Raw genomic sequence first — 27,194 nt, 5'->3', positions numbered from 1 at the left:
AAAGCGCGCGATGAATATACATAGTGAATTTACCCTTGACTGGAGAATGTTATATACATACCGGGTACTATGAATAATTTCATACATATGTTGTACGTAACTCCGGAATCAATAGGTACAGGGCAATTGACGGAGAGGTATTTTTCGCATCGGATTTTATAATTCACTGAATAGAGAAGAGAGAGAGAAAAGTGCAGTCGAGGAGTGATTCGGCTCGAGGAGCCGGTAATCGGAAATGAACGAGGATGGAAAAATGAACCTTTCTATCGAGGGTGTTTCTTTTTTATACCCGTTGATCGGGCGTTGACGGTGGAACGCGCGAGGTTTCAGAAAGTAGAGAGTTAACCGGGTGTTCCGTAGGCGCGGATCGTTTGCGTGAAAAAAGCTCTTTGTCGGTTTGTGTATAAGCGTTGTTTCGAACAAGCTGTGGGGTGGGCGGATAGCGGTGTAAGAGAAGTAGAAGTATACGTGTAGGTGGAGCAGAAGCAGCGGCCGCAGCAAACGGTGACGTGACAGAGGTCGAGGTTTGGGATTTTGGTACGAGTAGTTGTTGGACTGTTGGGTGGGTTGGTCGGTTGGTTGGGAAACTGTGCCGTTCGTGTTTTGCTAAATTACCTTCATAACGAAAAGGGCCAGGGGCTCGTTTCCCACCGAACCCTCGGGGAGCACTCTAAACAGCTAAAAAATAACCGTTGCTTATTCGGTTTCTCGCGATAAAAGAGATGTACGAAAAACTGAAAATTAATGGGGAACGAGATACGGAGTAACGAGTTTCCTCGTCATATCGTACGCGCAACCTATGTCAAACACGTACGCACCTGCAATTAACCCTGCGTTTTAATTACGACCAAGATTCTAATCAACATTTTTTCTTTTTTTCTTTTCTTTTTTTTTTTCTTTTTCAAGCGCTGATCGATGCGTCAGGTGCGTTCGGTAGTTGGGTTACCCTGTCTGTACTACGCGTATTGTATTACGTATGTATAATGTGAGTTGACGGTAACATCAGGGGGTGTTGAAAATGTTTCTTCAAACGAGGAAAGTTTCGTTTAACTGTGATAATAACTATAATACAACATGCAACTCCGAAAGTTCATAATTATGTTCGGTGGTTCTATTATATCTCGTGTCACCCAACTCACTAGCTCGCTCGATAATAAACTTGGCTTGTTACTACGGGATGAGAGTCGTAGTACCTCCTCATTTCTTTACACGAGTAAACGCGTGTACTTTGAAATTACACTTGAAATAGAGAAGGAGAAAATAGGTTCTTCGTACGTTCAAAGGGTGGCAAAACTTAACAACGTTCTATTTAAAAATTTAAGTAAAATTTTGAGAACGTTAAGATTAGTTTTGTTCGAATTAAATTTGTTTCGAATATCGGAAGCTTTGCTCACCGCTGGAAGATCGTATCTCTAAAAAAATGCGAAATTGGATTCTAAAACTTTATTCTCAATTTGTACTCCGTGAATGTCGCGATATTTCTACAGGTGAGAGAAAAAATAAAATTTACGTGCGTGCGTAAAATATATGTATGTATATTTTTTTATTTATTTCCTTTTTATTTTCATTTTTACTCTTATGTCATGGAAGGGAATAAATTTTTGATGGAATTGAGAATGCGGTTATAGATACGTTCGAAATGGAAACGAGAATATCGAGTTAGGGCGGATAGTCCCAGAGCCATATACCAACCAACCAACCAACCAACCAACGAACCATCCAACTCACCGGAGCATTCACCATATCGATCGATAGACAGACATTTTCCCGGATTAGGAGAACCGACTTAACATTCTAAAGCATCGCTGACAATGAGGGTACAATTTGAAAGGTATAAAGGGATCTCGGCTGGCATTCTTACACCGCAACTGTAGAAATTAGAGGGGGAGTCGGAGACGAAGGGGGGGGGGGGGGGGGGGGGCGGTGCATGCAGGAAGATAAAGTACCGAAGATTAAGTTAGCCCATGGGCGACGGGCGATGGTCGATGGTGTGGCTCTAGGTGCGCGATAATATCATCGCAAGCTCAGCACTTTTCCACGCGGAACTCGCGCTACCACCCCCCCTTCCAATTTATTCGTCCGAAAAATGGTACGGGAATCAAATGTGTGCAAACTTTATGAAAAATTGAACGCGGTATAAAAATAGGTCTTTTTTTTTTTCTGCTTTTACAGATTTTTTATGAGCACACATCAAAGAAATGTACTGCACGCGACGCCGATTGTTTCTCGATTTAATTCACAGTTGAATAATAAAAAAAAAAAAAAAAAAAAGAAAGAATGAATAGGAAATGGAAAATTCACAGGACATATACGATTCACGTTGCATCGCAATACGGACACTATAGCAGCAGGAGCAGCAGCAGCTGTGACGCGGGAAAAACGACCCCATACCTCCACTTGCTTTTCGAGTTTCATCACCCAGACGATATAGTAGTACAGCCAGTAAAAATTATTCGCGCGTGGATTGGCAGAAGCGGCACTCAGGACACCTCGTTATGACCCATATTTGTGTAAGTTGATTTGAAAAATACACAACGAGCTGATTGCGATGAAATCTGATTGGACGCGACGAGTTTGTATAACTATACGTGGCTAGGTGGGTATATAGGTATTTTATGCTACGGGGTAGATGATGCCGCTTTCCTGCTCCCCCCATTACCGCCGTTCGCTGCAAGTTCGTCGCGATGTTGGTGCCCTTTTTTTTTTTTATTTACGGATCTTTTTTTGGTTTTTTTGCTTATGGGAAAGCAACGCAATGACGCGTCAATTTCTCACGCCGTAAACTATAAAAATAGAATTCATCGGTGAACGTTAAAAATAAAAAATTGAACTTTACAGTTCCTCAATGGGTATGAAAGTGAATAATCGTGAGCTTTTCTTGAGAAGAAAAACTCGTTTTCATTATCTGCGTTGGTGGAAAAGAAAAACAAGACGGGTAGATACGACATGGGTAATAATTTATGAGCTAATTACAGAGCTGTCGATGATTGCAGCGAAGCTTGAGTTCGTAGCTTCAATAAAAGCTTCCAACGCCCACCTGTCTATCGGGATTATCAAGCCTGTCTACTATACGCAGCTCGTATATACCTCAACTAATCGTTTAATACCCTCCCTTATATCGCCCTCCTCTCTCGTTCTCTTTTTGGCCGGGTCTCTCCCTTCTGCGGAACGATACGCGATGATTTATTGCTCAGATATGCGCCCAGCCTCCGAACTGGACGCTTCGGACACCGACACGCTGACCCGTCATGAATATTTCATGACATTAACCAAAAAATTTCGGAACAATTATTATACATAAATCCCCCCCCGAGTTGTCTGGCAACGATTTTGAAAATTTTCAAGCTCGTAGAAGATGTGCGATGCTCGACACGGAGTACCGGAAAAAAAAAAAAAAACATTGAATTTTTGAACGGTGAAATTTTTTCTGAACAAAAACATAAATCCTTCAGTTTCCACCACCCAAACATAGTTGACGAGCGTTCGTCAACTCGTTGAGCTTTTGTTCAGGTTTTAGAATGAGCTTTATTTTTTTTTTTTATTTCTTTTGCCGTGTTCCCTCGCCACTCTTTGTCACCGTTATGCGGTATAATTTGTCGATGAACGCACGAGCGTAGAGCGTCTTCCATTTATATGTGGTACATAACTCCGGTCGTAATACCTTGTAATATAACGAGGTGTCAGATTTCCCGGTGTTATCTTATCACGTGACATTCGATACTCGCGACGTTACGATATAACCAACATCTTTCTTCGGACGGAATATAATAATTTCACGATTTTGAATTTTCACGAAGAGATTGTACGTCGTGGAGGTTTACATCGCACACAAAAACTTTGACATTGACATCATCCGATATATGGATCACTCCGCAACTCCGGCTACGGCGAGTCGGAGGGAACGAGGGGACGATATATTATCCCAAAACCCCTGAATGGGTGAGAAATAAACGATTTCTACGGTCGTCAAAAGTCCGTCCTATCTCGTTGATTGAAAAATATATACAGGCGCACGGACTTTTCGTTAATTAGGCGTGACAGAGCTTTCGAACGCTATCGTCTCGCATTTTGCCAACCGTCGTTTATGACGAAACAAAACTCTGCGTAACTTTCGTCAGCCAAAAGTTTCTCGATTAAATGGTCCTTGACGAACGAGAGAGAGAACGGAGTGAGAGAGAGTCTCGAGTCTCGTCTTCTGAACGTTTCAAGGTGACATTTGACGGCTTGATAACCGGTAGAATTATTATCAGTCGGTGCGACTGAAAGTGAAGTTTTAATCCACGTGGAAAGTAGCATTATCACCTGATAATTAATCGTGACTGGAATTAATTGTTCCTCCGATTCCGTCGGCTGATTTTCGACACCCCCGGTCGTCTCGAAAAAGCACCGAAATCACGCGAGGCCGGGGAATGTTTCAGTTTCTGAGTAGATTTTCCTATATTCGGATCGCTATCTATGTTGATGATGGTTTTCGGGTCGGGTGTTGATTTTTTTTTTTTTTGCTTCGAGTTTTTTTTGCCTCCCCGTTCCACGCGCGCCCGTTTCGTTGGTATGCAAAAGAAAGGGGGGAAAAAAATGGATCATCCCTAGAGACCGCTTCTTTGGAGGGTTTCGAGATAAACGAGGAAAGATCCACACCGTGGAATACAAAGGGGCGACCGGGAGGAGCAAAAACTAAACAAGATAAAAAATAAATAAATAAAACATAATTTGCAAAAAATTTTACACTTCTGATATGAAAATATTACGTATACGGTGCGAGTGAATATCTGAACTTGCGAAGTAATTCTGGAATATGAAAAAAAAACAAATAATAGAAAAAAGAATTTGTGATTTTATTCTATTTTTATCTACCGGTGCCCGAATTTGTCCCTTGCAAGGGATGCGGGGTAAAAAAAAGAGAATAGGTTTATAGAGAGGGTATAATATTCAAGGTTGAAAGCTTTATTACAAAGGGCACTTTGGGCACGAAGTTCCACGCATAACGGAATGGTTAAAATATAGGAGTCTCTATAGAAGTGAGTAAGTGAGAGGAAGTTAGTTTGGAGTTGGAAGAGGGTAAGAAAAAAAAAAAAAACTGGTTACTATGTTAAAAAATGGTAGAAAAAAATTAGGGTAAGGGATCACGTCGACGCAAACTATGCACGCGTTCGTCATTGACGGTAAATTAATTTTTTTCAACAATTTTCACTCCAATCTAAAAAAAACTGAGGAAAAAGCCAGTTCGAGTGAAAGAAAAAAAAAAGAAGAAATATATATATTTATATAATGACGTGAATCTATACGGGAAAGACGAAGAAAACCGCAAATGAACTGGTATATTTGTGGAGCTCCGTGTCAACCCAGACAACGGAAAAGATATCTTCCACCTATATCACCCACGTCTGAGTCGGTAAAATTAATTGCAGCCCATTTTCTACCTAGATAGGATACTTGGGCCATGCGAACGCGTGTATCTGTCACCTCCTTGTGTTCCGCGTTCCGACCTTAGGGGGGTTAAAGACCTTTTGACACGAAACGGCCGCCGCGCGAGCTCTCTACGGTAGGCTCGGAAATGGAAAAACCCGAGAAAGGAGCATATTTTATTTATGTATTTTGTTATTTTATTACTACCTTTTTTCTAAACCCGAACCGTGTCTTCTTATTATTTACGAGAGCGAGAGACGTACTACGTGCATACGGTACACAGCGGTCAAGAGTAGGATGTTATATATAACTGAGCTTTTTTACCCACCGTCTTCCTCTTCCTCTCTCTCTCTCTCTCTCTCTGGGTCAAGTAGCTTTGAAAGCTCGAGCGGAGCAGCTGTGAGTTTCGAGTTATCAACGTGGAGCTGCTCCAGGTATTACATAATATATACGAACTGAACACACTTGCGTACGTATCCACATGTGTGAACGTATACCTGCGATACCCAGGTGTGTACGGGGCAAAACTTCACACACAGCTATTGCGACGGGACTCATCGTCTCTAAACAACCTCTTGGCATAAATTGGAGAACTACCTCGACGGTACGTGCCCAATTATACAAAATGACGTAACAAACAAAAGACCAGGGTGGTACGATATGGGCATCGGTATGCGTCCAATTTTTTTTTTTTTTTTCCTTCAGATTCTTGAACTTCCAAAAATTTTTGCAATTCCACCGAGGACAGCGGTGCGCTTCGATGTTACGAGAAAATTATCGACGTTGCGGGAGAACGGATTATTTCTCATTTGAAGAAGAGAAATTCCCGAAAACATCGATGGAAAAATGGTTCCTCCGCAGCGAAAATAACCGCGTGGGATATACGAAACGTGTCTCGTGTATCGCGTTATAAATGGGTACGTCGTTCAAGAAAGTTTACTTTCTACAAATATCGATATTCTTATTTTTATGTATCCAGCTATCCGGGGTATCCTTATACTTTGATTTATCAGTTTATTCGGTCTATTCCTCCATCTCTATCGAATGTGAAGACTCCGAGTCGTATTTTACGATACGTGTATATTCGACGCGTGATATAATTTTCTACGTTACGTTTCTACCTATCGTAGAAATATTTTCGATTTATAAATTCGTTGGACAGCCCTACGCGGGCCAATTTTACTGCACGAATTATCGAGCATTGATTAAAATGAAATATTCAAACCTATGAAAAAGACGAGGAAAGTTTGCATGTAACGCATTTATTTCCAACTTCAAGTACGACCTATTCATTCGTTTTCATTGAACGTACGTAGAGTTCCATCGAGTCGGGTCTCTCTTATATGCTTTCCACAAAACTCAATCTTCCATAGAACATCCTTAGGGAGTATAAAAGCGCCGCGTCGGCTGCGCCATCATTGTGAGATACAGTAAGTTTTCCTAGAAAGAAGTAAAGGGAGGATTCGTCTAATGATTACTTGAAGTACCTACGTAGCGTATAGATCCCTGTCGAGACTCACCTCATCGATTACAACTTTTCTCTCTTACCTTTCTCCGATATTGTTATACCGCCGTTGAAAACAGAAAGGAAGCCACACTAACCGAGTCTGTTTTCCCAGACATGGAACCTGCACCCCCGGAATTGAGCTGCGTTTTAATCGAAAATTTTATCACTCCCCCGAAACGAATCGCGGGTCAAACTTTTTCGCAGATTCCCATTAGTATCGGAGCTTATTGCGGCACGAAATGTCGCGGGAAAGGGCTCTCACCTATATATTTTACGTATGTGCGATAAATGTTGACATAAAATCTGGTCAAATGTTCGTTGTCTTTTTTTTCTTTTTTTCTCTTTGGTCTCTTTTTTTTTCACGTGTGGAAGGGTATGTCTTTTTTGTTTTTCGCACAGCACGAAATCAACGTTTTCTGGGAGAATGTAAGCCGCCCCCGGTGCACGACACAGAGCGAAGGAAAGATTTGTGAGTGGAAGAAGAGGAAGAGGAGAGAAATGGAGATGGAGGACACGGGGGGGAAGAGAAGAGAGAACTACGTAGTCGAGTAAACTCCGGCGGGGGGTCAGCGAGATGAAATATCGGCTGTTCGTGGAGTTTCCGCCGATGGGGGGGTGGGGGGTGGGGGGTGGGGTGGGGTGGGGTGAGGTGAGGTGGGATACGAAGGGTTGGAAGACGTAAATGGTCCGACCGAGAAACACGCTCCTGGCTGCTGCAGAGAGAGCGAGCTCGTGCCAAATCGTCGCCCCATAAAATACCAGATATGTGGCAAAACTCTAATGTGATAATTTATGTGCGCTGAAAATACGTCACTTCGGACGTATAAGTATCTACGTTGCTACCCACCCCCGCTGTATGCATAGTTTCGTTGCAAACACTCGGCGCAGTTTTAGTTGCGAATTTGCGATTTTCAAATTTCGCGCAGGTCGTCGTTTCCTAATAAGCTTAAAATTAATACCGCGGTGATATCTGGTGTGAAAGTTTGTTTCTATTTCACGTATAAGCGTACGGCAATTTCGGATGATTGAAAAAAGAATTTCACGCTCTCAATTTCCGGAACACGCGCTCGAGCTCGGTCCCACGTGTAGCAATTAGTTGATCGTATAACTGTATTTGGAATGAATTTACTTTACGCTAAGTAATGTAATAATTAGCGAGTTTGAAATTTACGGGAACGGCGGGGGGAAGTCGATGGTAGGGAAGCGGGTTCGGTACGGTAATCGATTTAGGGGTTGTCGCGTAGGAGTTTACCTTTAGCTTACTGATTCGTCCGAGGGGTTAGTCAATAATAAGTTGTAGGCTGCTGCAGGAAAGGACTTCGAACTTAATTACGATCGCTCGAGTTCCACGCCAGTCTGTCGAGTCAATATTTACAAGAAAAAGCTTTGGCAAACGCCGATATAAATAAGGGCTGACAGCGAAAAGTGGTGTTGGTGGATACAGGTATATAGGGAATAAAAGTGGTAGACAAAATTTCCCCTATAATAAGGAAGACCAAACTTCGTAGAAGCTCGACATCCGCCAGCCTGACAAATTTATTTTTAGCGTCGAAGAGATGAAATTAACAAAAAAATAAAATAATATAATGGTCAAGTATATTACGGGAGTGCATAGAAGTTGAAATCCGATATCGATTTTACCTCGATACGAACATGATTGGAGATTCGACGAAGTGTGAAAAATTTTTTTCGTTCAATTTCTCGTCGTTTTTGTCGTACATCTGAAGAAATTACTCCATTTCATTTCATTTCACGCGAACGAAACGGAATGTAAACTATTTTCATAAAACTCTTCTCATAATTTTATTTCATGACCATTAAAGACCCGATCGTCGAGGTTTTCTATTTATTACTATAGATTACAAAAATGTTCATTTTATGGTTACAATATAGGTTCCATTATCACTATCTAACATACTTTTCCTTCTGCGGCGTCGTTCTCGGTCTTGCGATACCACGTGAAATTTATTTGATCATTTCAGTTGACTGTAATAAACTTCGATTTCTTGTGAAACTTTAGTCCCGAGAGAAGTTCCTCCCTGTCCGTTAGTCGGCGCTAACAAGGACGAGATAAATTTGTCGAGGATTCAAACAAAATGAAAAAAAAATAAATAAATCAACTTATCGATATTTTTCGACGATATTCTCTCCGCACGTGTAAAGTTCATCCCGTTCGTCAAATGTGTACGTCAAGTGAGTGGGCAATGAATTTGAAAAAAGAAAAAAAATTACAAAAAATCACACCGACTACACGGTAGAAATTTTTCAACCGAAAATAAAATTATTTCATTCGGAAAAAGTGAAATTTTATTTCACTTTGAAAGAGGCTACGCGAACATGAACGTGAACGTGAAAAGGGAATATGCCTTTGGGTTATGCTGTAAATAAAGGTACCCACCTACGACCTACGTGCCATGTACTAGATGTGCACACGTTGTGCATGTGTATAAATATGTATATGAAAATACATATAATTATAATATATGTTTTAACCGTAAACGTGAACCACAAGTTGGTAGTAGGTACACTCGGGGGATCTGAGTTAACAAGAACAAACAATGCTCTCCATGTTCTCCATTACTTTTTAAATAAAATAGAACGTATATTGTAGTTAAATTTTACCTCGCTGCGCTTACATTTTTCTAGACTTTAGATGTATATATATGTATATATATTTCCCCACTGAAATTGCGACTGCATCACATCACGTAAAATTATTGCGAAAAGGAAAAAGTTAACGTGCAAAGTAAAGGAACAGGATATGAAATCTATACTTTACTAGGACAACTATTTCTCCAGTTGGATATCGAAAAACAGGTAAAGTTCTCAATGATAAAAATTGCATCACCGATACAAAGATAACAACTGACTCTAAACAATTGTCAAAGCATTTTTTGTCCTTTTTTGACACTCCTAAAATGACGTATGCATTTACACCTAGCTAAGTGGCCTATACGATTCGATGTTCAATTAAGGGGAGAACGGAATCAGAATTCGTGAAAACAGTTAAAAAAAAAAGTTGGGTAATTGCAGGTAGATCGGAGCTTTGTTCTCGAAACGGGTGAAATAAAAATGGGTAGAAATTCATCGTCGACGGTAGATTGTCGGATGAAACGTTTATAATTCTGTATAACGTCGGTCAAAATTGGGGTCAATCAAGTTTTAATCACTCGTAGCTCGCTTTGTAATTTTTTTCGACGGAAGACTGACGCCTCATCATGACGGATGGACGGCTGATTCGAATAATCGAATATCACGGCAGCTAACACAGCTACGGACTGAAACCCTTTCGATAATAATTTCGCGTTACAAGCTCCGGGTGAATTTATACAACGTTATTACATCGAAGGGTTCGCAAACTAATTTATCTAAGAGCTTTTTACGTCATTACATTTTTTGTCTACATAGGTATTTATACACGTGCATATAGGTGGGTTCAATACATACTCGGCGGACGTATATGACGAATGAAAAGCTTTCTCAATTTCTTCATTTGTTTATTGGAATTAATTATAACGACAATTAATGGAATTCGTTGATCCTTCGCGAGTTCTCTTTCACATGATAGAATCCTTCTTCGACGTCTAGACGTATCGAATTGAATCGACTGTGACGTGATTTATTTGTACTTCGTGCCTCATTTAATTAAGTTCCAAAGAAATGAACACAGATCGAAAAAAGAAAAAGGAGAGCAAATGCCCACATTTTTTTTTTTCTTTTCAATTTTTATTTCAGAAGATGAGATATGAATATGAATATCAACTCTTTCACTTTACAGCTGGATGAAATTGCGAGAAGCTCCGATAAAAGGAGTGTGGATTGCAGAGAGAATTTTCATCTGGAAGATCTTCAAAATTTTCAACAAAAATCTCTGTGCACGGGGCGCAGATAATCAGGGATTGTAAAATCCATAAGGTGGAGCTGTAGGTGTGCAGTTTTCGTGAGAATACCCCACGAGAGTTTGGCAAAGTAATAATAAGTACAATGATAAAAATCCGATAAAATCCGGGACGTTTGAAAAAAAGGAAATCTTCGCCGAGGGTGAGAAAGAATGAAAATTAAAATTCATGCGAAAGGAGTAGTTGATGGAAATACCTGCGCTTCTTGTCCGACATCAGAATCTCTGTTCTGAATCTCGTAGCTCCGCGTTTCTTGTTAAAACCTCGTTAACGAAAATTGTATAATCGCTGGGGGTGCGCAGCGGCAGCGATGGAGGGTAGGTAGCTAGGTACGCCGCGCGGAACTGACGAGGGTGCTACACAATTTAAAGATCGCCCGCACACATTAAAAGAGATAAAAACCTGAAAACGGATAAAGCGCAAACGAATTCTCACCCGAATCCAAACGAATTAGCCAGTTTAGATATACGAACTTGATAAGAAAAGAGTTCTCATCCCCCGCATCCCGTTTAAAACCAGCTCACAGCAGCAAAAAATAAATACCCCGAAAAGGAAATAGAGAACGAAAAAAAGACAAGCAGGACCAAGGTGGATTTATTCATTAATCAATAATGTAACGATTATTCAATCGCTTAAAACTTTGACAACATATTCGATATTATTGGTAAAGTTCAATGTATCTACGGTAACATCTAGATGTTTCTTGATTTTTTTTTCTTATCTGGAGGGTCGGAGTTTCGTTCAGATCGATTTTAAGTTAAATCGACCAAATATGTATATTCATACCCGCGGTGTAAAAGAAAAAAAATAAAAAAAAAAAGGGAAAAAGAAGGGAAGAAAAGGCGAGATCGCAAAATGCGATGTGAAATCGCAGGCTGGTTGATAAAATTGTTATAGGGTTATGAATGTTTTAATTTCAAAACAACTGGAGCGCGTTATACCTGCTTCTTCATTCGATAAAGTTTAGTAATTTCGTCCTCCACGTCTCGTGAGGATTTTCGGCTCGCGATATAGTAATAAAGATGTAAATTCTACGCCCGGAGTATTGCGGCTGTAGTAGTGCAGGGTTACAGGACGGAAAGAAGTTTTATGACTTCCTTACCGTCGTGCAAGCCCCCGCAAATGAGGAGAAGACGATCGTTGATAATGAAAAACGCGACGTTATTAGAAAATATATAATATTGTGAGCGAGTGAAGGGTTAGAAAAAAAATACAAATAAAAAGAGAAAAACTCAACTCACGGTAAAGTGGAGGATAATTACAATACTGACAATGATAATAGTTTCATAATTCTTATAACAACATCTACGATAATATATCGATCGATTTGAGATAAAAAATTATAGGGGGTTTATATAAGCTGCAGAGCGTGACCTGCAGTTTCAAAGTAGAAACGAGGTCGATAATTCGTGACTCACTTAACCCACGTGCAAATACAGGGCTGACGATCAGAAGGGCGTATTCCACAAAATTGACGAACGAAATAGTAAAACAATTGCTTCTCTACAAGTGAAATGTGATTTGGGAAAAACGAACGGTATCGCGAAAAAGCGAATAACGAATTGATAGATTTACCGAAAAAATGTACGTTAATTCTTTGCACATTCTTAGGAATTATGATGCTCTTGTGGTTTTCGGTACTCTACGCGAGTAAAAATTTTGCCACAATAACGTATTTTCAGTTAAATTTTACAGCCTAGCGAGCTATTATGTAGACTAGTCGTGCCAATAATGGCTCAGAAAACAGGATTTTTAAACTTTATGATCGCAAGAGGCGTAGTACAGCTATATAAAGACCTCGCGATCCCGATGCCCAGATAATTGGCGACCCTCGTCGGATATCAGGGTAAAATACTCCGCGCACTTAAGAAAAATCATAAAGACGAGAAAAAAAGCGATATTAAGATTGATAAACGCGGGGTAATGATTCTGTAACTACCGATAAATAATAATCGCGTGAATCCATTCGGATGAAAAACGTGAATCTATACCCGATGTATAACGATGATCGGCGTGAACCGATTTCAGAAGGGAACGAAACCAAAAAAAATCTATCAGCCGTCTAAGCGCGGTGTAAATCGTGAGAAAATATCGTGTATCATTATATGCGGGTGACACGTGCATAGTGAGAATTTTAATAAAGTAGAACGCATAAACGAGTTTACGTATGAAAAAAGTTAGCGCTATTATACGTGTGTTTCCGCGCTATAATAAAGTTAAAACTAGGGCATATTAATTCTGCACGCTGCAAATATTATTCGCAAAGCGAAGGTAAAAATCACGACTCACGCAATGTCAGTCGGCCGAGTAACTTTTTCCATATTTTTAATTGTTCCGCTTGATGATTTTCAAAAAAACCAAACCATTTCCGCGCCATACTTTTCTTTTGAAATCGACAAACGAACGACCCGATTTCCAGGTAGATTTTTCCATCGTATTTTCGAAACGTCAGGTGTTAATTGATCGTGATTGCCGGATCTATGCATACATACATCCTGATTAAAATTAAGTCAGAGGTTACTCGAGTCAAATCGATCATCACAAGCGACGTATAACGAAGTTTTCAATTCAATTTACATAGAAATTAGTCTAATAGAAGTTTAGGTGTGTATTCAAACCTGAACCGAAGAGAGTTTCTTAATTAACGATGTAGGAAATTGACTTTAATTATTAGATAACATTTACGGCGATGCGAGGTGCAGAGCCGAAGGGGCGTGGTTTTGTGAATGTGAACGATGATAAAAAAAAAAAAAATCAAAAAAAGGAAAAATTTCTCATCGTCGGTCACGCAACGCTTCAATTTCACTCTTATCACTCGCCCGTCTCGAATCGCGTTCTCGGTCTCTATACTCTGCAAGTAATTTCAGTTACACACGGGGTGCAGCTTACGTAATTCTTGCAAATTGAATTTTATAAGAGATAAATGATTTTTTGATGTTTTTCTTATTTTGTTTATTTTATTTTTTTTTGTTCTTCAGGTAAATCCTACCGTTTTATTATTTTGCTCAGGTGTTGCAGTATTGCGGATGATTGATCGACTTACCTGAAACAGAAATGAACGAAAAATATCAATTACAGTCATGCGAAAGATTGAATAAATTGAAACGATCTATCGATGTTAATTACAATTTATAACGTCGATCTTGGAATACTCAAACGTTTGCCTCTTCCAAATTGGGATCATACCGGATGATCATATTGGAAAATAATTAATGGTCATAAGATTGACTCGGGTACATATAAAATGAATAAAGTAATAAAGCAAGGTAATTTGTGATATGGGAAAACCGGATCCTCTTGGCCCTCATAAAACGAACTCTTCCAATATGCATGGGCATTCGACGCGCGGTTGAGTTTCCGTGTACATGGCGCATATCTGTATTATGCAGCACCTCCAGACCTCTCCTACCACTACCTCGCTTACACTACACCACTTCGACGTGCGTGTTATGGCTTCTGTATTTATGAGGTTAAGGGCCAACCTAAAATATATATATATCATCGTTCCACACCGTCGACCTTACCTCGCTGTTCCGTTACACCAAACTCTACCTACACACGGGTCACCCTGCTATCTACGGAGTCTCCCTACGTCCAATAATTGAGGACCAAAATGAGCGCAGCGTTCACCTCCTTGGTGAACGTGGCTCCAAAATTTCTGGCTCTAAAATTCAACCCGAGTTTCGTTCAACAGATGTTATACGTCGAAAATTATTTTTCATACGACGACGTCCCTACGCCGTTTTCTCTATTTTAATAACGCCAAAAAGCGACATGTGTGCGACGAATATATATATCAGAGACGATTGGCGCAGCTGTTGAACATATCCGCAAAAATTTCACCCCCTTCAAAGGATTTCACGTGCCTTTATAATTAGAGAGCCGAGCAAAGACTCGGGACTTTATACGGAGCTCGGCCAGTCGCGGGAACCAGCAGCACCGGCACCGGGGGTTAACGGGGGTTGGAAACGATAGCCATTCGACTCCCCTCCCCCCGCGGCCATCCTATAAAAGTCTTTGTCGAAAGGCGGCCTGTTTCTGCAACCGTGTGATGCCATTAAACGCGACATGCTCTGAAGTTAACTACTCGGCCATGCGACCGACCACCGTAAATGTATAGTTATACCTGTACAATGGACGGTGCAGTTGCACGAGCAGGTGTATGAGGTCATACAAGCGGATCCGAAGACCAGTCGCTCAGAATTACTTCTTTTGTCTGGTTTTTTTGGACCGGCTCTTATCACGGCGACAACACGGTATGACGGGAGTCAGACGGGGGGCCATCCGGAAAATATTTATGGCCCTAGTAAATTTCGAGAAAGTAAATGCTCCGATTGTTCGGTAGAAGGATGAATGAAATGAGCGGAGACGGCCGACGGACTTGTTCATTTTGCGATTCTGCTGCACTGCGGAGAGACGGGTCAGAGGTGTGTATAGGTAACGGGAGATTATATCCGTCACCGCAAAACACAGATTGGACCGATTTGAAATCGTAATTAGAAATTCTAATTACGTAGTGCGATGGTATTCTACGCATATTGATCGATAACTGCTAATACCTTGACTAAATTGGCTGTCGCCTCATCAAAGTCCAAATATGAAAAGCGATCGTTGTAATGACGGTACGGATCCAGCGAGATTCGTGTACGCTGGACAAGTATTGTTTGTTTCACATTTCATCCGGTGGATATTTGCGAAGAAGAGAGAAAAAAAATACAGTTTCTCGTAAAGTTCAAGAGAGTCGGAGTGATCGTGATGCAGAGAATAAAATTTATTCAAATCTGCGGCGTCGCGGATCGAAGATCCATCTCCGCGGTTGGCCAGGCGCAGCAGCATCAGCAGCTGAGAACGAAGATATATACATATATACATGCTACTCGCTGAATTTTTGTCAGCATGACAAATACGCCGACATGATCGTGCGAAACTAAAGAATACATCCTCGTTCCATGTTTTATTTATTTCGTCTCTTTTTTTTTCGTCTACGACCCCTTTCTCAAAAATGGAAATCCAACAGAGGAGGATTCCCATTTTTTCTCGCCCGTGCTCCGCACAGCTGCACTCGAATTTATCGTCCTTCGGATTTTAATGTAAAGACAGGAGAACTCGCGCTAATTAAATATTTTATGTTGGAAAACCTGTTGATGGTATTCTTTGAAAGTCTGGTCTGCATTGAGCTTGCTTCTGGAATTTCCCATCGTGTATAAAAGACAAAGAATGAACCCGACCGACCTCGCGCAAGGGGGCAAAGTTCGGCCGCGAGCCCAGACTCCGCTGCTTAACTCCGCGCGCTTTTCCCTTATTCGCAAACTTTTGCACAAAGCATTGAAACAATGTATATAAGTTCAACTAATTTCGATTGAGTTTTATACAATACCATCGGTACTCTTACTTTCGTAATATTTTTTTTTTTTTCATTTTTTTTTTTTTTACAACGATGCGAAACCCTCATTCAAATTCATCCGTGTCTTCTCGAAACGAGCATACACACCTATACCTCATTGTGATAGAAAGTGAAAGGAAAACCGTATGATACGAGGGTGTAGGAGACTCGAGTGAATCGCACGAGGTACAGAAAATCTCTCTTTGTCGTACATCTAAAGTGTTGGGAGAAAACCTGCAGTTCCAACGGTTCGGGTGTGCCGTATAATATTAAATAATCGATCGCGAATTCGTTGGGTAAAAGCAACCTGCGTGTGTGTCGGACAGTTGTCATACCCAACATGGGGATTCCACGGGTGCCCGTTGGCTGCAGGGAAACAATAAAGACGGAAAAAGATACGTACATGTACATGTACATGTACCGTTACGTGTATACGAACAACCCCCGGCCCCGTGCGCTTTCGTGGTTCTGTGCCGTCGCCGTTCATTAATAATTCATTTCAGCGCAAGTTTTTTGAAAAGTAACACCCGAATCGTGTGGGACTCGACGCATGGAATCGAACGTTGAAATTCTACACAGCTTGAAAAACACCCTCTTTATAGCTGACGGCTCTCTCGCGGTAGCTAGGTCGCGAAAATATTGTACAAGTCAGTAACGAGTGCGAAAAATTCTTTTGGCGACGATGAGATATCGAACACTCGTTGTAAAGGTTGGGATGAAGGAAAGGAATTGTTTTGGTTGCAACGAGCGTTTTCTTGGTAGAAATGCATCGGAGATGCCATGAAATGTAAACACGTTACGCATACATGGATTTATTTTTTTTTTTTTCGCTAGTTTGTTTCGCGAAAGGCAGAAGCTTTGAAATTGAATTCATTAGAAGTTTTTGAGAAGCAGTAGAATCGAAAATTTCAATTTTAGTATCCAATCACCCCGACAGCCGGGCGCCCACCTTAATTCAGATTCTAATTTCGCGAATGGAGAAAGAGAGCTAGGACATTCGTTCACTTCAGGATTCAAATTGGATCTGTCGCGTGAGGCTGAAGATTCAATTTCAAGACGTGCCTCTGTATAAGTATGTATAACTGTGTAATATGTATAGTTATATTTTTTTTTTGATATATCGTATATCCGCAGTATGTTTCGCGAATGGGGATCTTGCACAGAAGAAGCTCAAATGACCGCAGGTGGGAAACAGTAAGTATTTCATTTTTCCCTAATTAAATAATTGTCCAAAATGGAAAAAGATTATTTGGAAACTCTCGCAATAAGGCGGTACGAACAGCAGCAGCGTTTTACGGAAAATTATGTGTGCACTGGGATGTTATTTTACTTGGAATATCCCCGTGCGGCATTAAATTCCTTTCCTCCGTTTTTCCGGCTTAGGGCTCTTTCTCAACTTTTCATCGTTCCCTTGCCGTTTGAGCCTCCACCGCGTTTCTCGCCACGTAACTGACAGCAGCTCGTACTTTTTCGATTTCCGGCAGCCACCGGACGATTCTTGTCACTCAGTTATATCAAAGCAATGATCGGTAGGCTGGGTGTAGGCCGAAAGAAAACTCTTTTCCAAACTACTCTGTATAGAACGACCATTTTTGGGAAGGTACACGAAATATGCCTTCGTATGACACCCGGAAGATTCTCGATCACCTGAGCAGATTGGAAAATTGTTTCCATTCGTTAACAACTAGTGATGTTGAATATAGTTTCATTAAATTTTTATCAGCGCAGAATGTTTTCTCTTATAATAAAATAGAGAAAAAAAATAAAATATACTTCACGACGATACGAAAAAACGAAGTGAATTCTGGAAAAGGTATTTTATATATTCATATAGTTTACTAGTTATTGGAATGTGCAGTCCGAGGTGCGGTCCAAAAACATCGGCGCTTCTGATCACGAGAGAGAAAATCAATCAATCGCGTTTTGCGAACGTTAAAAATTGAATAACTCAGTCAGTTTAAAAATCGTGCATTAAACTCCTCGGAGACTATTCCTAAGAGGAGGTTTCGGGCTTAGAAATGATTATTTAAAAAGTCTTCAGAGTCAAAGTTTCAACCTCTGAAATACTCTCTGTCTACCACCGCACCCCGTTTGTCAAGAACTTATTAAGCTCTCCGTCGAGTGACATAGTCGGCGGTAATCGTCAAATGGTGAAGCCAAGAAGAGACACGTTGAACAAAAACCGAAAAGCGGACGGCGTAAAGAGTAAGAGAGATGAATGCATCCGATCGATGTTCGGACCTATAAGCCCATTTTAACGGTTCGCCGCGTGACCGAGTTAGTGGCCAACCAACGTCAAAGTACATACCGAAGTACCTTGTGTGGATAGTGGCGACAGGGGACATCTCTACGGTCTCACCTGTTTGTCTTGGCTCTTATCTTCTCGATTGTATAGCGAGCAAGCTGGACCGATTGGGTGGCTGTTATATCGCCGCTGTTGCCGCTGTGTTTTATCTCTACTCAATGAATCTTATACCTAGATAAATTCACCAGATTCTCTATCGCCCTGCATTTAATGGATTAAATACCCTTCCTACGACAGATATATGATACAGCTATCGATTTCCTCTTATCACTACCTATAGTTTCGCAGTTGTACCGTTCCCTATGCGTTCAACATTTTTCGCGCCTCACGAATTCAGTTTTTATGAAAATTTCCTATTTTCCTGTATTTTGAGGATTTCGTTTGCGGCGCCTGACTTTCGATTACCTTTTTTCGGATAGACGGTGAATCTTCAGTCCCCCAATTGGATCAGAAGGAGATGCTTGCCGACGGTCAATCCGTTTGAATGATCATCAAAGCAACGAGTTATGCGGTACGTCTACTCGTGCCTGATTTTGTACAATGAACCAGCAGAGAGACATACGTTCCAAAACCGTCACGTATGTTCAGGAGGTATGTAATAAATACTTTGGAGTTGTCGGGTCGGGTACATGACACATACTTATATAGGTATACATGTATCTAGTCATAGAGTTGCCCGAGGCCTCGCTTTGAAGTGACTTTGATTTCGGAGCCTCGGTATCGGCTGATGTAGCTGTAGTACGCCGTAAAACGAAAACAGCTGGAGCTAGCGAGTAAATGATGTTCACTGACAATGAGTCGGTGTGTACGAGGAGGAACCCTTTGGCGGAGATCAAACAGGAGTAGGGTATAGTTTCTAGAAAAATGCAACGGAGTCAAAGGCTATCCCGGCTGGATATTGATTGACAATTAATTCACAATGAGTCGTCGGTCATGTCCCGGGCATATTCCGATTGCAGGAACAGAAAAGATTTCAGATCACGTTCGATCTTCCGGGTACAGAGGTTCATGATATCGGGAGAATTGTAAAAGTTTTTTACTCTCCTAGGCGCGGATTACTCGCAATTTGCATTGAAAGTAAAAGCAGAGTACTCGAACTTCACGGATCGAAAAACGGTCGACCGAGTCACGTTTCATCGCTCGGGGTCGATCGTATGACAGAAATTAAAGTGCGACTTCGTTCCAACGTTCTGAAAAAATTGAGGCTATCGAGAATCGAGATGTCCCTTCGGCTTGAAAATAATGTGGAAGTAAAACGTTCGTATGAAAATGTGTAACGTCGATCGGAACGAATCGATGCTTTCTACAGGAGGTACGAAATTGGGGTCAGAAATATGTTGTCGAAGATTCGTGGACCAGAATATATTCATAGAAATTAACCGTTGAGCGAAATTTCCATAAAAATACTCTGGTCGTTCCCGTTACTTCGAGTGGACGATACGACCGGTTAACACCTATGCATCTTAATCACCGATTTGCGATAGCGAGCGCCGATTTATTTTCGAATTTCGTACAACTTGAACCGCTGAAACGTAAGCGGATAAAAGCGTACAAACGTTCTATGGTACGGCAAATGTTTTATACGTAATAGCGAAGAAACATAACTGTTAACTTAACTCGCGACAAGTTCCATACCGTAAATAAGAATTTGCCCGACGGCCAAAAGACTCGAAGGTGGGCGCCGCGCGGGGATCGAATAGCAAGTAAATACATAACCGGACTCGCCCACGATCCTTCGGGCCTTAAATGTTATCGTTCGCCCATCAAACTTGCGGAGGAAATAAAATTTTCTTCTCCTCTATATATAACGCATAAAAGCCCGGATTACTTTCGATCCTGAGGGCAGCTGAAATTTCCCCAGAATTTTTTCAATAATATCCTAAGCGTGTATTCGCGTTTCTTCGATGTACAATTTTAACTTTATTACTTCGCTTCAATTTTTGTCAGCGTGCAAGAACAACGATTTTCCTCCTTTTATTACATCCTCGTAGAATTTTATCTCAATTAAATTGAAAACGATTTATCTATTTTCCAGATTTTCCAACCTGAATCACTTTATACCGCGAGGTTTATTCGAAGAAGAAGCATAAAAATGATCGACAACCAGAACGAAAGTACCTAATTCACTTAGAGACGTCACTGTCGGTAAACTGGGTTTTCAGGCGGGCGAACGAGCAGCTGACGTCACGTCAGATGAGAATAATTCAATAAAAAAAAAAAGGAATACCCCCAACTGCGTGCATCTGTTAAATATTAATCACGGATGTGAATTCCAGAGCGGATTGAAAATAATCTTACCCACGAAGAGAAAACAAAAAAAAAAAAGAAGAGGAACCATGACATTTACTCGGACGAACGGTGTGTAGAACTCTTTGGAGAATCTCTAACGATATCGCACGGTGTACGTGACATCTATTTAGCAGTTGAGAGAAATTATTCGGGTGTCCAATAGCCGCGCGAAGTGAAGTTTGAACAGCGGTTGTAAATTCGAAACTTGAAACTTGCGGGTACGAAGCAACCGCCGGTTGGTTGCGTGACTCCCTCGTTTGAAGAGACGCTCTTGTCTGTATGGGTGGTTATGCTCTTCGAGCGCAATGGCGACGCCTGAATATACCGATACACCTATACAGCGTACATATATTACGTTACATGTGTATGTATTCAGACAATACACATCCTGCGGGCTCTTTTCCCGACCCCATAAATTCCAGCCCCTCCGCAGACGCGGGACAGATCGGTTGTCTGGATCAGTTTCACTCTCTCACGATAACCAGAGCGGGACTGGCAACTGCGGAATCACTAACTCGGATAGCCAAGGCAGTACCGAAACGGAAAAATATCGACGTCTTCGTTGCTGCATAACACCGGGACTCTCCGCCTCGGAATAATACGAATCAGACTTTCTTACGTACGATTCCGAAGGATCACGTGTAATTGCATTTTCCATACCGTTTGAGGACTTTTCCTCGTGGGAATAATAAAATAATAATTAGCACGTCTACCGAACTGCACAGCTTGGATGAATATCCTTCCCCTACAATTTCTCTCTATATGTATTTCGTAATTTTATTACAATACAAACAGAGCGTACGGGGTGATAAAATCGAAAGGGGGGAGGGTCGTACCTAGAGTTGTACGGAGGTCTACGGTCTAAATTATAGGGTTGCGGAAAAGGAGGCGGAGGAGAAGGAGGAGGAGGAGGAGAAGGAGATCGTGTTTCTAGTTTTCAGTACCGCCTGGTCTGAATGGTTTTAAGTTTCTCGTTTGGCCACAACTGCTACCGCTGCTACGAATCGCAGGGTTGATCGTGCGAGATTTTCAGGGACGTTGGTGCAAGCCCTTGCGCCCTTGGGACTCCAAAAATATGTCCCCCGACAAACGATGCGTCGCAAAGGTATTCATTACATCGTCGTACCTGTACGTGTACGAATTAAATCAGTGAACGCAAATGTTTGACGATAAATGTTATCGCTCATTCTATTGTAATTCATACACATCTATACTACACGTATACAGGTACGACGATATCCAATGACGACACAAGTTTATCTTTTTTAATTCGTTCCGCGTAGCGTGCCATGAAAGATAAGTCACGCAAGAATTTTGAGCTACTCGATAGGAGTGGCCGAAAAAATCAGCGCTTCAAATAGGTTCGTTAAAATAATTTATGCTCCATCGAAATCACCGCATTAGCAGTTCTCCGATCATCCATTAGATCCCGGTGGCCTCTGCGCTCGTTAAATAATCGATACGATTCCATCACACACGAGGCGAATAATCGAAAGATTTTGTAAAGGAGAATACTGCAGGCGGCGTTAGATGGTCGTATCGAATCTCCCGTACGTTGAACACCCGGGCATCGATTTATTCCTTGTAGTTTGCGCAACCCCGTGTAATCTTCTGTACAACCACCGATAATCGGATGTTCAACAGGTAAATGCTGCATCGGAAATCAGGTGGTTGAAATTGAGATTTCTGTGAAATTCAAATTTTTAAAGTCGAACGGTGAACGAATATTCTTTTCTTCTATCCGCTAGCTACGAGGCTGACCTACTAGCTGAGAAAATAATGAAGAATGTCAAAAGCCAGCAGAACGCGATATGGCTAATCGGGTCAATTGAACGTGCCTCGACTATACGACGACACAAATGTGATCGTCGCCTCTGTCTGAAAAAAAAAAAAAAACAAATTGTACATCATATGCCGCGTGATGTGGTGTACAATGAGATGAAGAAGTGGTGAAAAAAAAATGTTTCCACGAAAACAATACCGCCATCCGTGCAATGATTGATAGACGGGGGTATGCCGTGGCGATGATTGGATAGCCTTGAGTCGCTATAAGACCCGCAACTGCAGCAAAGTGAGCGTGAACTTGTGAGCCTCGCAGATTTCATCGCCTCGGTGTTGAAATATTTGTCTAGTTTCACCTCCGTATAGCCGTACGTACGTGCGTGTATAAGGCGCGAGACTCTACCGAGATTAAAGTTGGTCATTTTTGTCGAGTCACAAAATAAATGGCTTATGAATTTTACGTCGCACGTTATAATCTTCACGCTCTCTCGTACAATATAAACGAGTTACACGTTGTGTCGGATTAATTTGCTTGCGTCAGTCACATGTAATTCCTCGCTTTACAAATAAGTATTGTAAAATAAACTCCCGGACGAAAGTACTCGCGGTGATTAAACAGTAATAATTATTTCTCAGTTTTCGCAACTCGTTTCGAACGATCCGAAGGGACGACTATTTTTATCATCTATTTCAAGCGTGGATCCTCCGCTTCAACGGAAGAAACAGGACCGACCGAGAATTTTACCGATTCGACAGGAATTTCTGTTTCAGTTTCCCGACGAATCAGACGGAATGGATTCACCGCACCGCAGCGATGCGAACGAACGACCCCGTGCTCTCTGCCAGCTGTTCCTACGGGCGGCAACGGCAAGCAGGAGGACGCGGACGAGTAGAATCGGATTGTGTACGACGTCGTGCGTCGCGTCGCGCCGCCGCTCCGACGAGAGCACAAAGTCACGGGTCAGTGTCTCTAACCAAGGCCTTCATGGTCCGCGTCCTACGTGCATACAGAAAATCGACCGTACAGATGTAACGGAACGTTGTATGTGTTGGTCTCTTCCACCTCCACGTTTCGTTCGGCTACAAGCCAAAATAATCATCATGATCGATACCGCCGATCGATGATACCTACGCCGACCAACGGACGCAATCGTTTCGTACAGCGGGTTTGAGTTGGAAATTATTTCGATCGGAGAGATTTTCCGAAAAATTGTAAATTTTATCGGTTTTATTTCTGTGGACAATGAGTCGGATGGAACTCTACGAACGTGAGGGTACGGAGGGTAATGGGTATACAGCGAGAGAAATTTTGGAAAATCATCGGTGAAAGTCAGTCCCTCGGGATCGCTAAACCGGACTCTGAAGGGTTCGCAAAGCACCTTGTGCTGGGTATATTTTCCTCACAGGCTCGCCCTTTTTGCGTCATTTTGTTTCTCAGTCATTTCGACGGCGTCACAAGCCTTGGGAGAATTGGACCCAGTTTGGGTACCCTTTATTTCTTCCATCGCCCATAGACCTTTCAAAACCTACAGCATGGGGAAATCCGTAAACGAAATGCTCCGTATATATACGGGAACTGTACAGCAATTTACCAGCCGGAAATTAGTGCGTCTGATAAAAGAAGAAGAAAAAAAAAAAACCTTGCGAATCGTACCATTTTCTTTTTATTCTCATTATTCGTTTTTTAGAAATCCGACATCCGGCAAAATTCGAACAGCTAGTCGTTCGGTTTCCTTCTATTCGTTAATCCGATACTTGATTTATTTGGATTATTCGGTTCGTTCGTCGTATTCCGTATCAACGAGGGATAATCTAGGCCCGTGAAAAATCTAAATATACATAGTCGTTCATTCATACCCTTTTCGAATAGCGTATATATCCCTATAAGAGAGAATCAGTATTCCGCAGCCGCATTTATCGGAGAAGCTTACAGTACCTAAGTGCCATGAAAACAAGAGAGAAAAAGTCCGCTACTCTTGGAGGGTGGTGCGCTACCCGGGATTCATTTTGTCTCGCGCGTTCGAATAAATCTGAAATAAAAGCTAAAAGGACTTTTAGAGATTGGGATCGAGAATCGTTTTTGTATCGGGGGTTCGCACCCCCTCCCCCCCCCCCCTGCACAATCTCCGCATGCGACGCAAAGTGATAGGGAGCTTTCGCGATTTTTTTTTTTTTTTCAACCAAAACGTAACGAGAAGTAAACCGAATAAATAAACAAACGATAGCTTCGATCAATGACCTCAACTCTGAGCAGGTCGCAGCTAATACGGGGTGTATAGAAATAGCAAATTTATCGAACCAGATCAGCTTATTTTTTCTCAATGCGATCCGCTCTTTTTTCGCATATTTTTTTAGTCGTTCCAGAAAAGTAACAATCGAAAGTAGTCTGCGCGGCGCCGATGCAGCAGCAGCAGCAGCAGCAGCAGCAGCAGCATTTACTGCGGAGTCTGCAGACGCACAGGGATTCAGGATCGTTACCCGCGAATGGTTTTCATTCCGTCGAGGCGACGCGCTGCCGTCTGACCTGACTACCAAATGAGATGAGATGTTCACCATCATGGCTCCGTGAACTTCGTCGTTCCGCTCGGTCGCTCGGTGGACCAAATATGCGAGCCAATATTCCGAGAGGGGTTACCTGAACCGGTCAGGAGGGATCCACCGAATCCCCAGCGCGGCGCTCTTATCTCCTCGAAAACCTGCGTCACCGTACAGCTTGACCGAACGAGAGGGACGGAAACCGGTGACGATCACCAAAGAATTACAAGTGGCGTATCTTCAAACGCCGCCGCTGGCTGATCTACAAGAATAGTTGCGCTGCAGGTATTTCAAAATGAAGTAATGGAAAAAGAAAAAACAAAAAAAACACCTTAGAATAGGATGTATTTCGAATTCCGTTGCTGCAGCAGCAGCAATCTCACCGTTTCATTTATTCAACGTCCGTCTGATGGATGCATTTCCGTGTATCAAATTTGAATATGCCTTAGACAGTCGTAGTTAATATTCCTCGAGTATTTTCTTCGCTTTTCTTTTTATGTTTTTCCTCGCCCCGTTTCTGGGGGAACCCCGTGACGTAGAAAACTTCTTTCCGTTTTCTTTTATTGACCAGGTTAAACGGTACGTGGGAAAGATGAAAAGTCAAACTGATCGGAGCGCTCAAATGTTGTGGGGGAAGGCCGCCCTTCCGCGTAGTCCGAATCGCCCGATGAATTTAAAAAGTTTCGCAGATCGGCGGAACTTGAAAGTTCAAGGTTTTGCCGAGAAATTCCTCTCGAGAGGAGGATCTATAATAATTGCAGTAGAGATTTTTGCGGTCGGTCGTAACTACGAGAGCGAGGGAATTTCGGAGTTTTATTTTCATCCTCGTACTAATTTTGCGAAATTCATGAGCCCCGGCTGCTCTTTTTTTTTTTTCGTTCCCTCTTACTCGTATAAACGTTAAAATTTGCTTCCCGTATTGAGCGATGGCGGATTTTTCCCACCACCTCGGTACGTGCGATGCTAAAGAATTATATGGGTAGGTATATATATAAATGTGGGAGAAATCGTCGAGGGGCAGGGCAGCGCAGGGCATTCGCCGTTTAACGTTTGTAGCAAATAAGAAAGGAAACGAGAACCTTTTAAAAATGAAGTACTTTCTTTATATAGGTTAATTGCGCGAGTCTCTGAAACGTGGAGAAAAAAAAAAAACAAAAAGAAGGGAAGGGAATATGTACAAAGTAAAACTACACAAGAATGAGGAGTTGGGGGGGGGTTGAAGGGATGAAAAAAAAGGTGAGGAAAGAAGAGAAAAAAGAAGGCAGAGATTTGAGAAGTTTAACACCGCGAAAAACGGCGCGCGGGGTGAAACCAATTTTATATTTACGTTTCATTTAACATTTAACGATTATTAGCGAATCGTTGAAATTCTACACCTGCGAGGCGATTCTATTTCCGCGACCAAAGTATCCCGTCCTTGTTTCTCCCCCCACCCCCCCCCCCCCCACAGTTTTTCCTCTTTCCATTTTCTTCGGGGTTTGGCCTTCTGCCATCCACCGACCCAAACTTCCAGGGGTTTTGTTATTACGTTATTTCCGGAAAGTCGAAACTACTCGGCGGCGAGATACGATATCGCAGATTCTCTTTCCTTAATGTACATCGCATTGTCCTGCCGCTGTTGTGTGTGCAGATATATATGGGATACCAACAATAACGTTATCCGAAACCCGATAAATAATAGGCTCTATTGTATCATTGTTATCACCGTCGTAGTTATATGCATCAAAACTTGATCAATTATATCATCGGTTATCGGGGAGGGGGGAGTATATATTGTTTGTTAAATGAAAAAAGAGGCGTCACTACGTCGCATGACACCGATGAGTTAAATTCTATGCCTACAGGTGTACGGGTATAATAAGCCCATGCATACGGTTATACGAGCAGAGACAAAAAGGGCTACATGACTTGTGACCTTGAAGAAAACCCCCGAGAGAATAAACGGGTTTTGTATGAGATGTTTTCTTTTTCTCTCCGTACGTCAGGAGGACAATGGCATCGCCCAAATAAATAACTCCCGTAGTATCTAGCTGGGTCGGTATATGCTGATGAAATATACGCCTATATACGCGCGTTTGGTAAGCTTAT

At 41.8% G+C, this 27,194-nt stretch overlaps 1 protein-coding gene and 1 long non-coding RNA gene across 6 annotated transcripts in view; one reads left to right on the top strand and one right to left on the bottom strand.

The window, feature by feature from the left end:
- Positions 1-27,194, bottom strand: part of LOC105687546 (tetraspanin-5) — a 69,936-nt gene that overhangs the window by 31,329 nt on the left and 11,413 nt on the right. For 2 of the 5 annotated variants that reach the window (XM_048656806.1, XM_048656805.1), the window contains exon 2: positions 13,802-13,855. The exons of the other annotated variants lie outside the window; for them this stretch is intronic. In XM_048656806.1, the coding sequence (XP_048512763.1) occupies positions 13,802-13,855 (54 nt within the window). The remainder of the gene's footprint in view (positions 1-13,801; positions 13,856-27,194) is intronic. 5 annotated transcript variants of the gene reach the window in all.
- On the top strand, positions 18,075-25,887 carry LOC125501353. Its single transcript, XR_007278911.1, has 3 exons — positions 18,075-19,091; positions 23,343-23,531; positions 24,927-25,887. It is a non-coding gene; the product is annotated as an uncharacterized LOC125501353 (long non-coding RNA).

The sequence above is a fragment of the Athalia rosae genome, chromosome 6 (assembly GCF_917208135.1).
Source record: "Athalia rosae chromosome 6, iyAthRosa1.1, whole genome shotgun sequence".
NCBI lineage: Eukaryota > Metazoa > Arthropoda > Insecta > Hymenoptera > Athaliidae > Athalia > Athalia rosae.
Note: the sequence above shows the minus strand (reverse complement) of the source record. Positions and strands in the feature narration are given on the sequence as shown.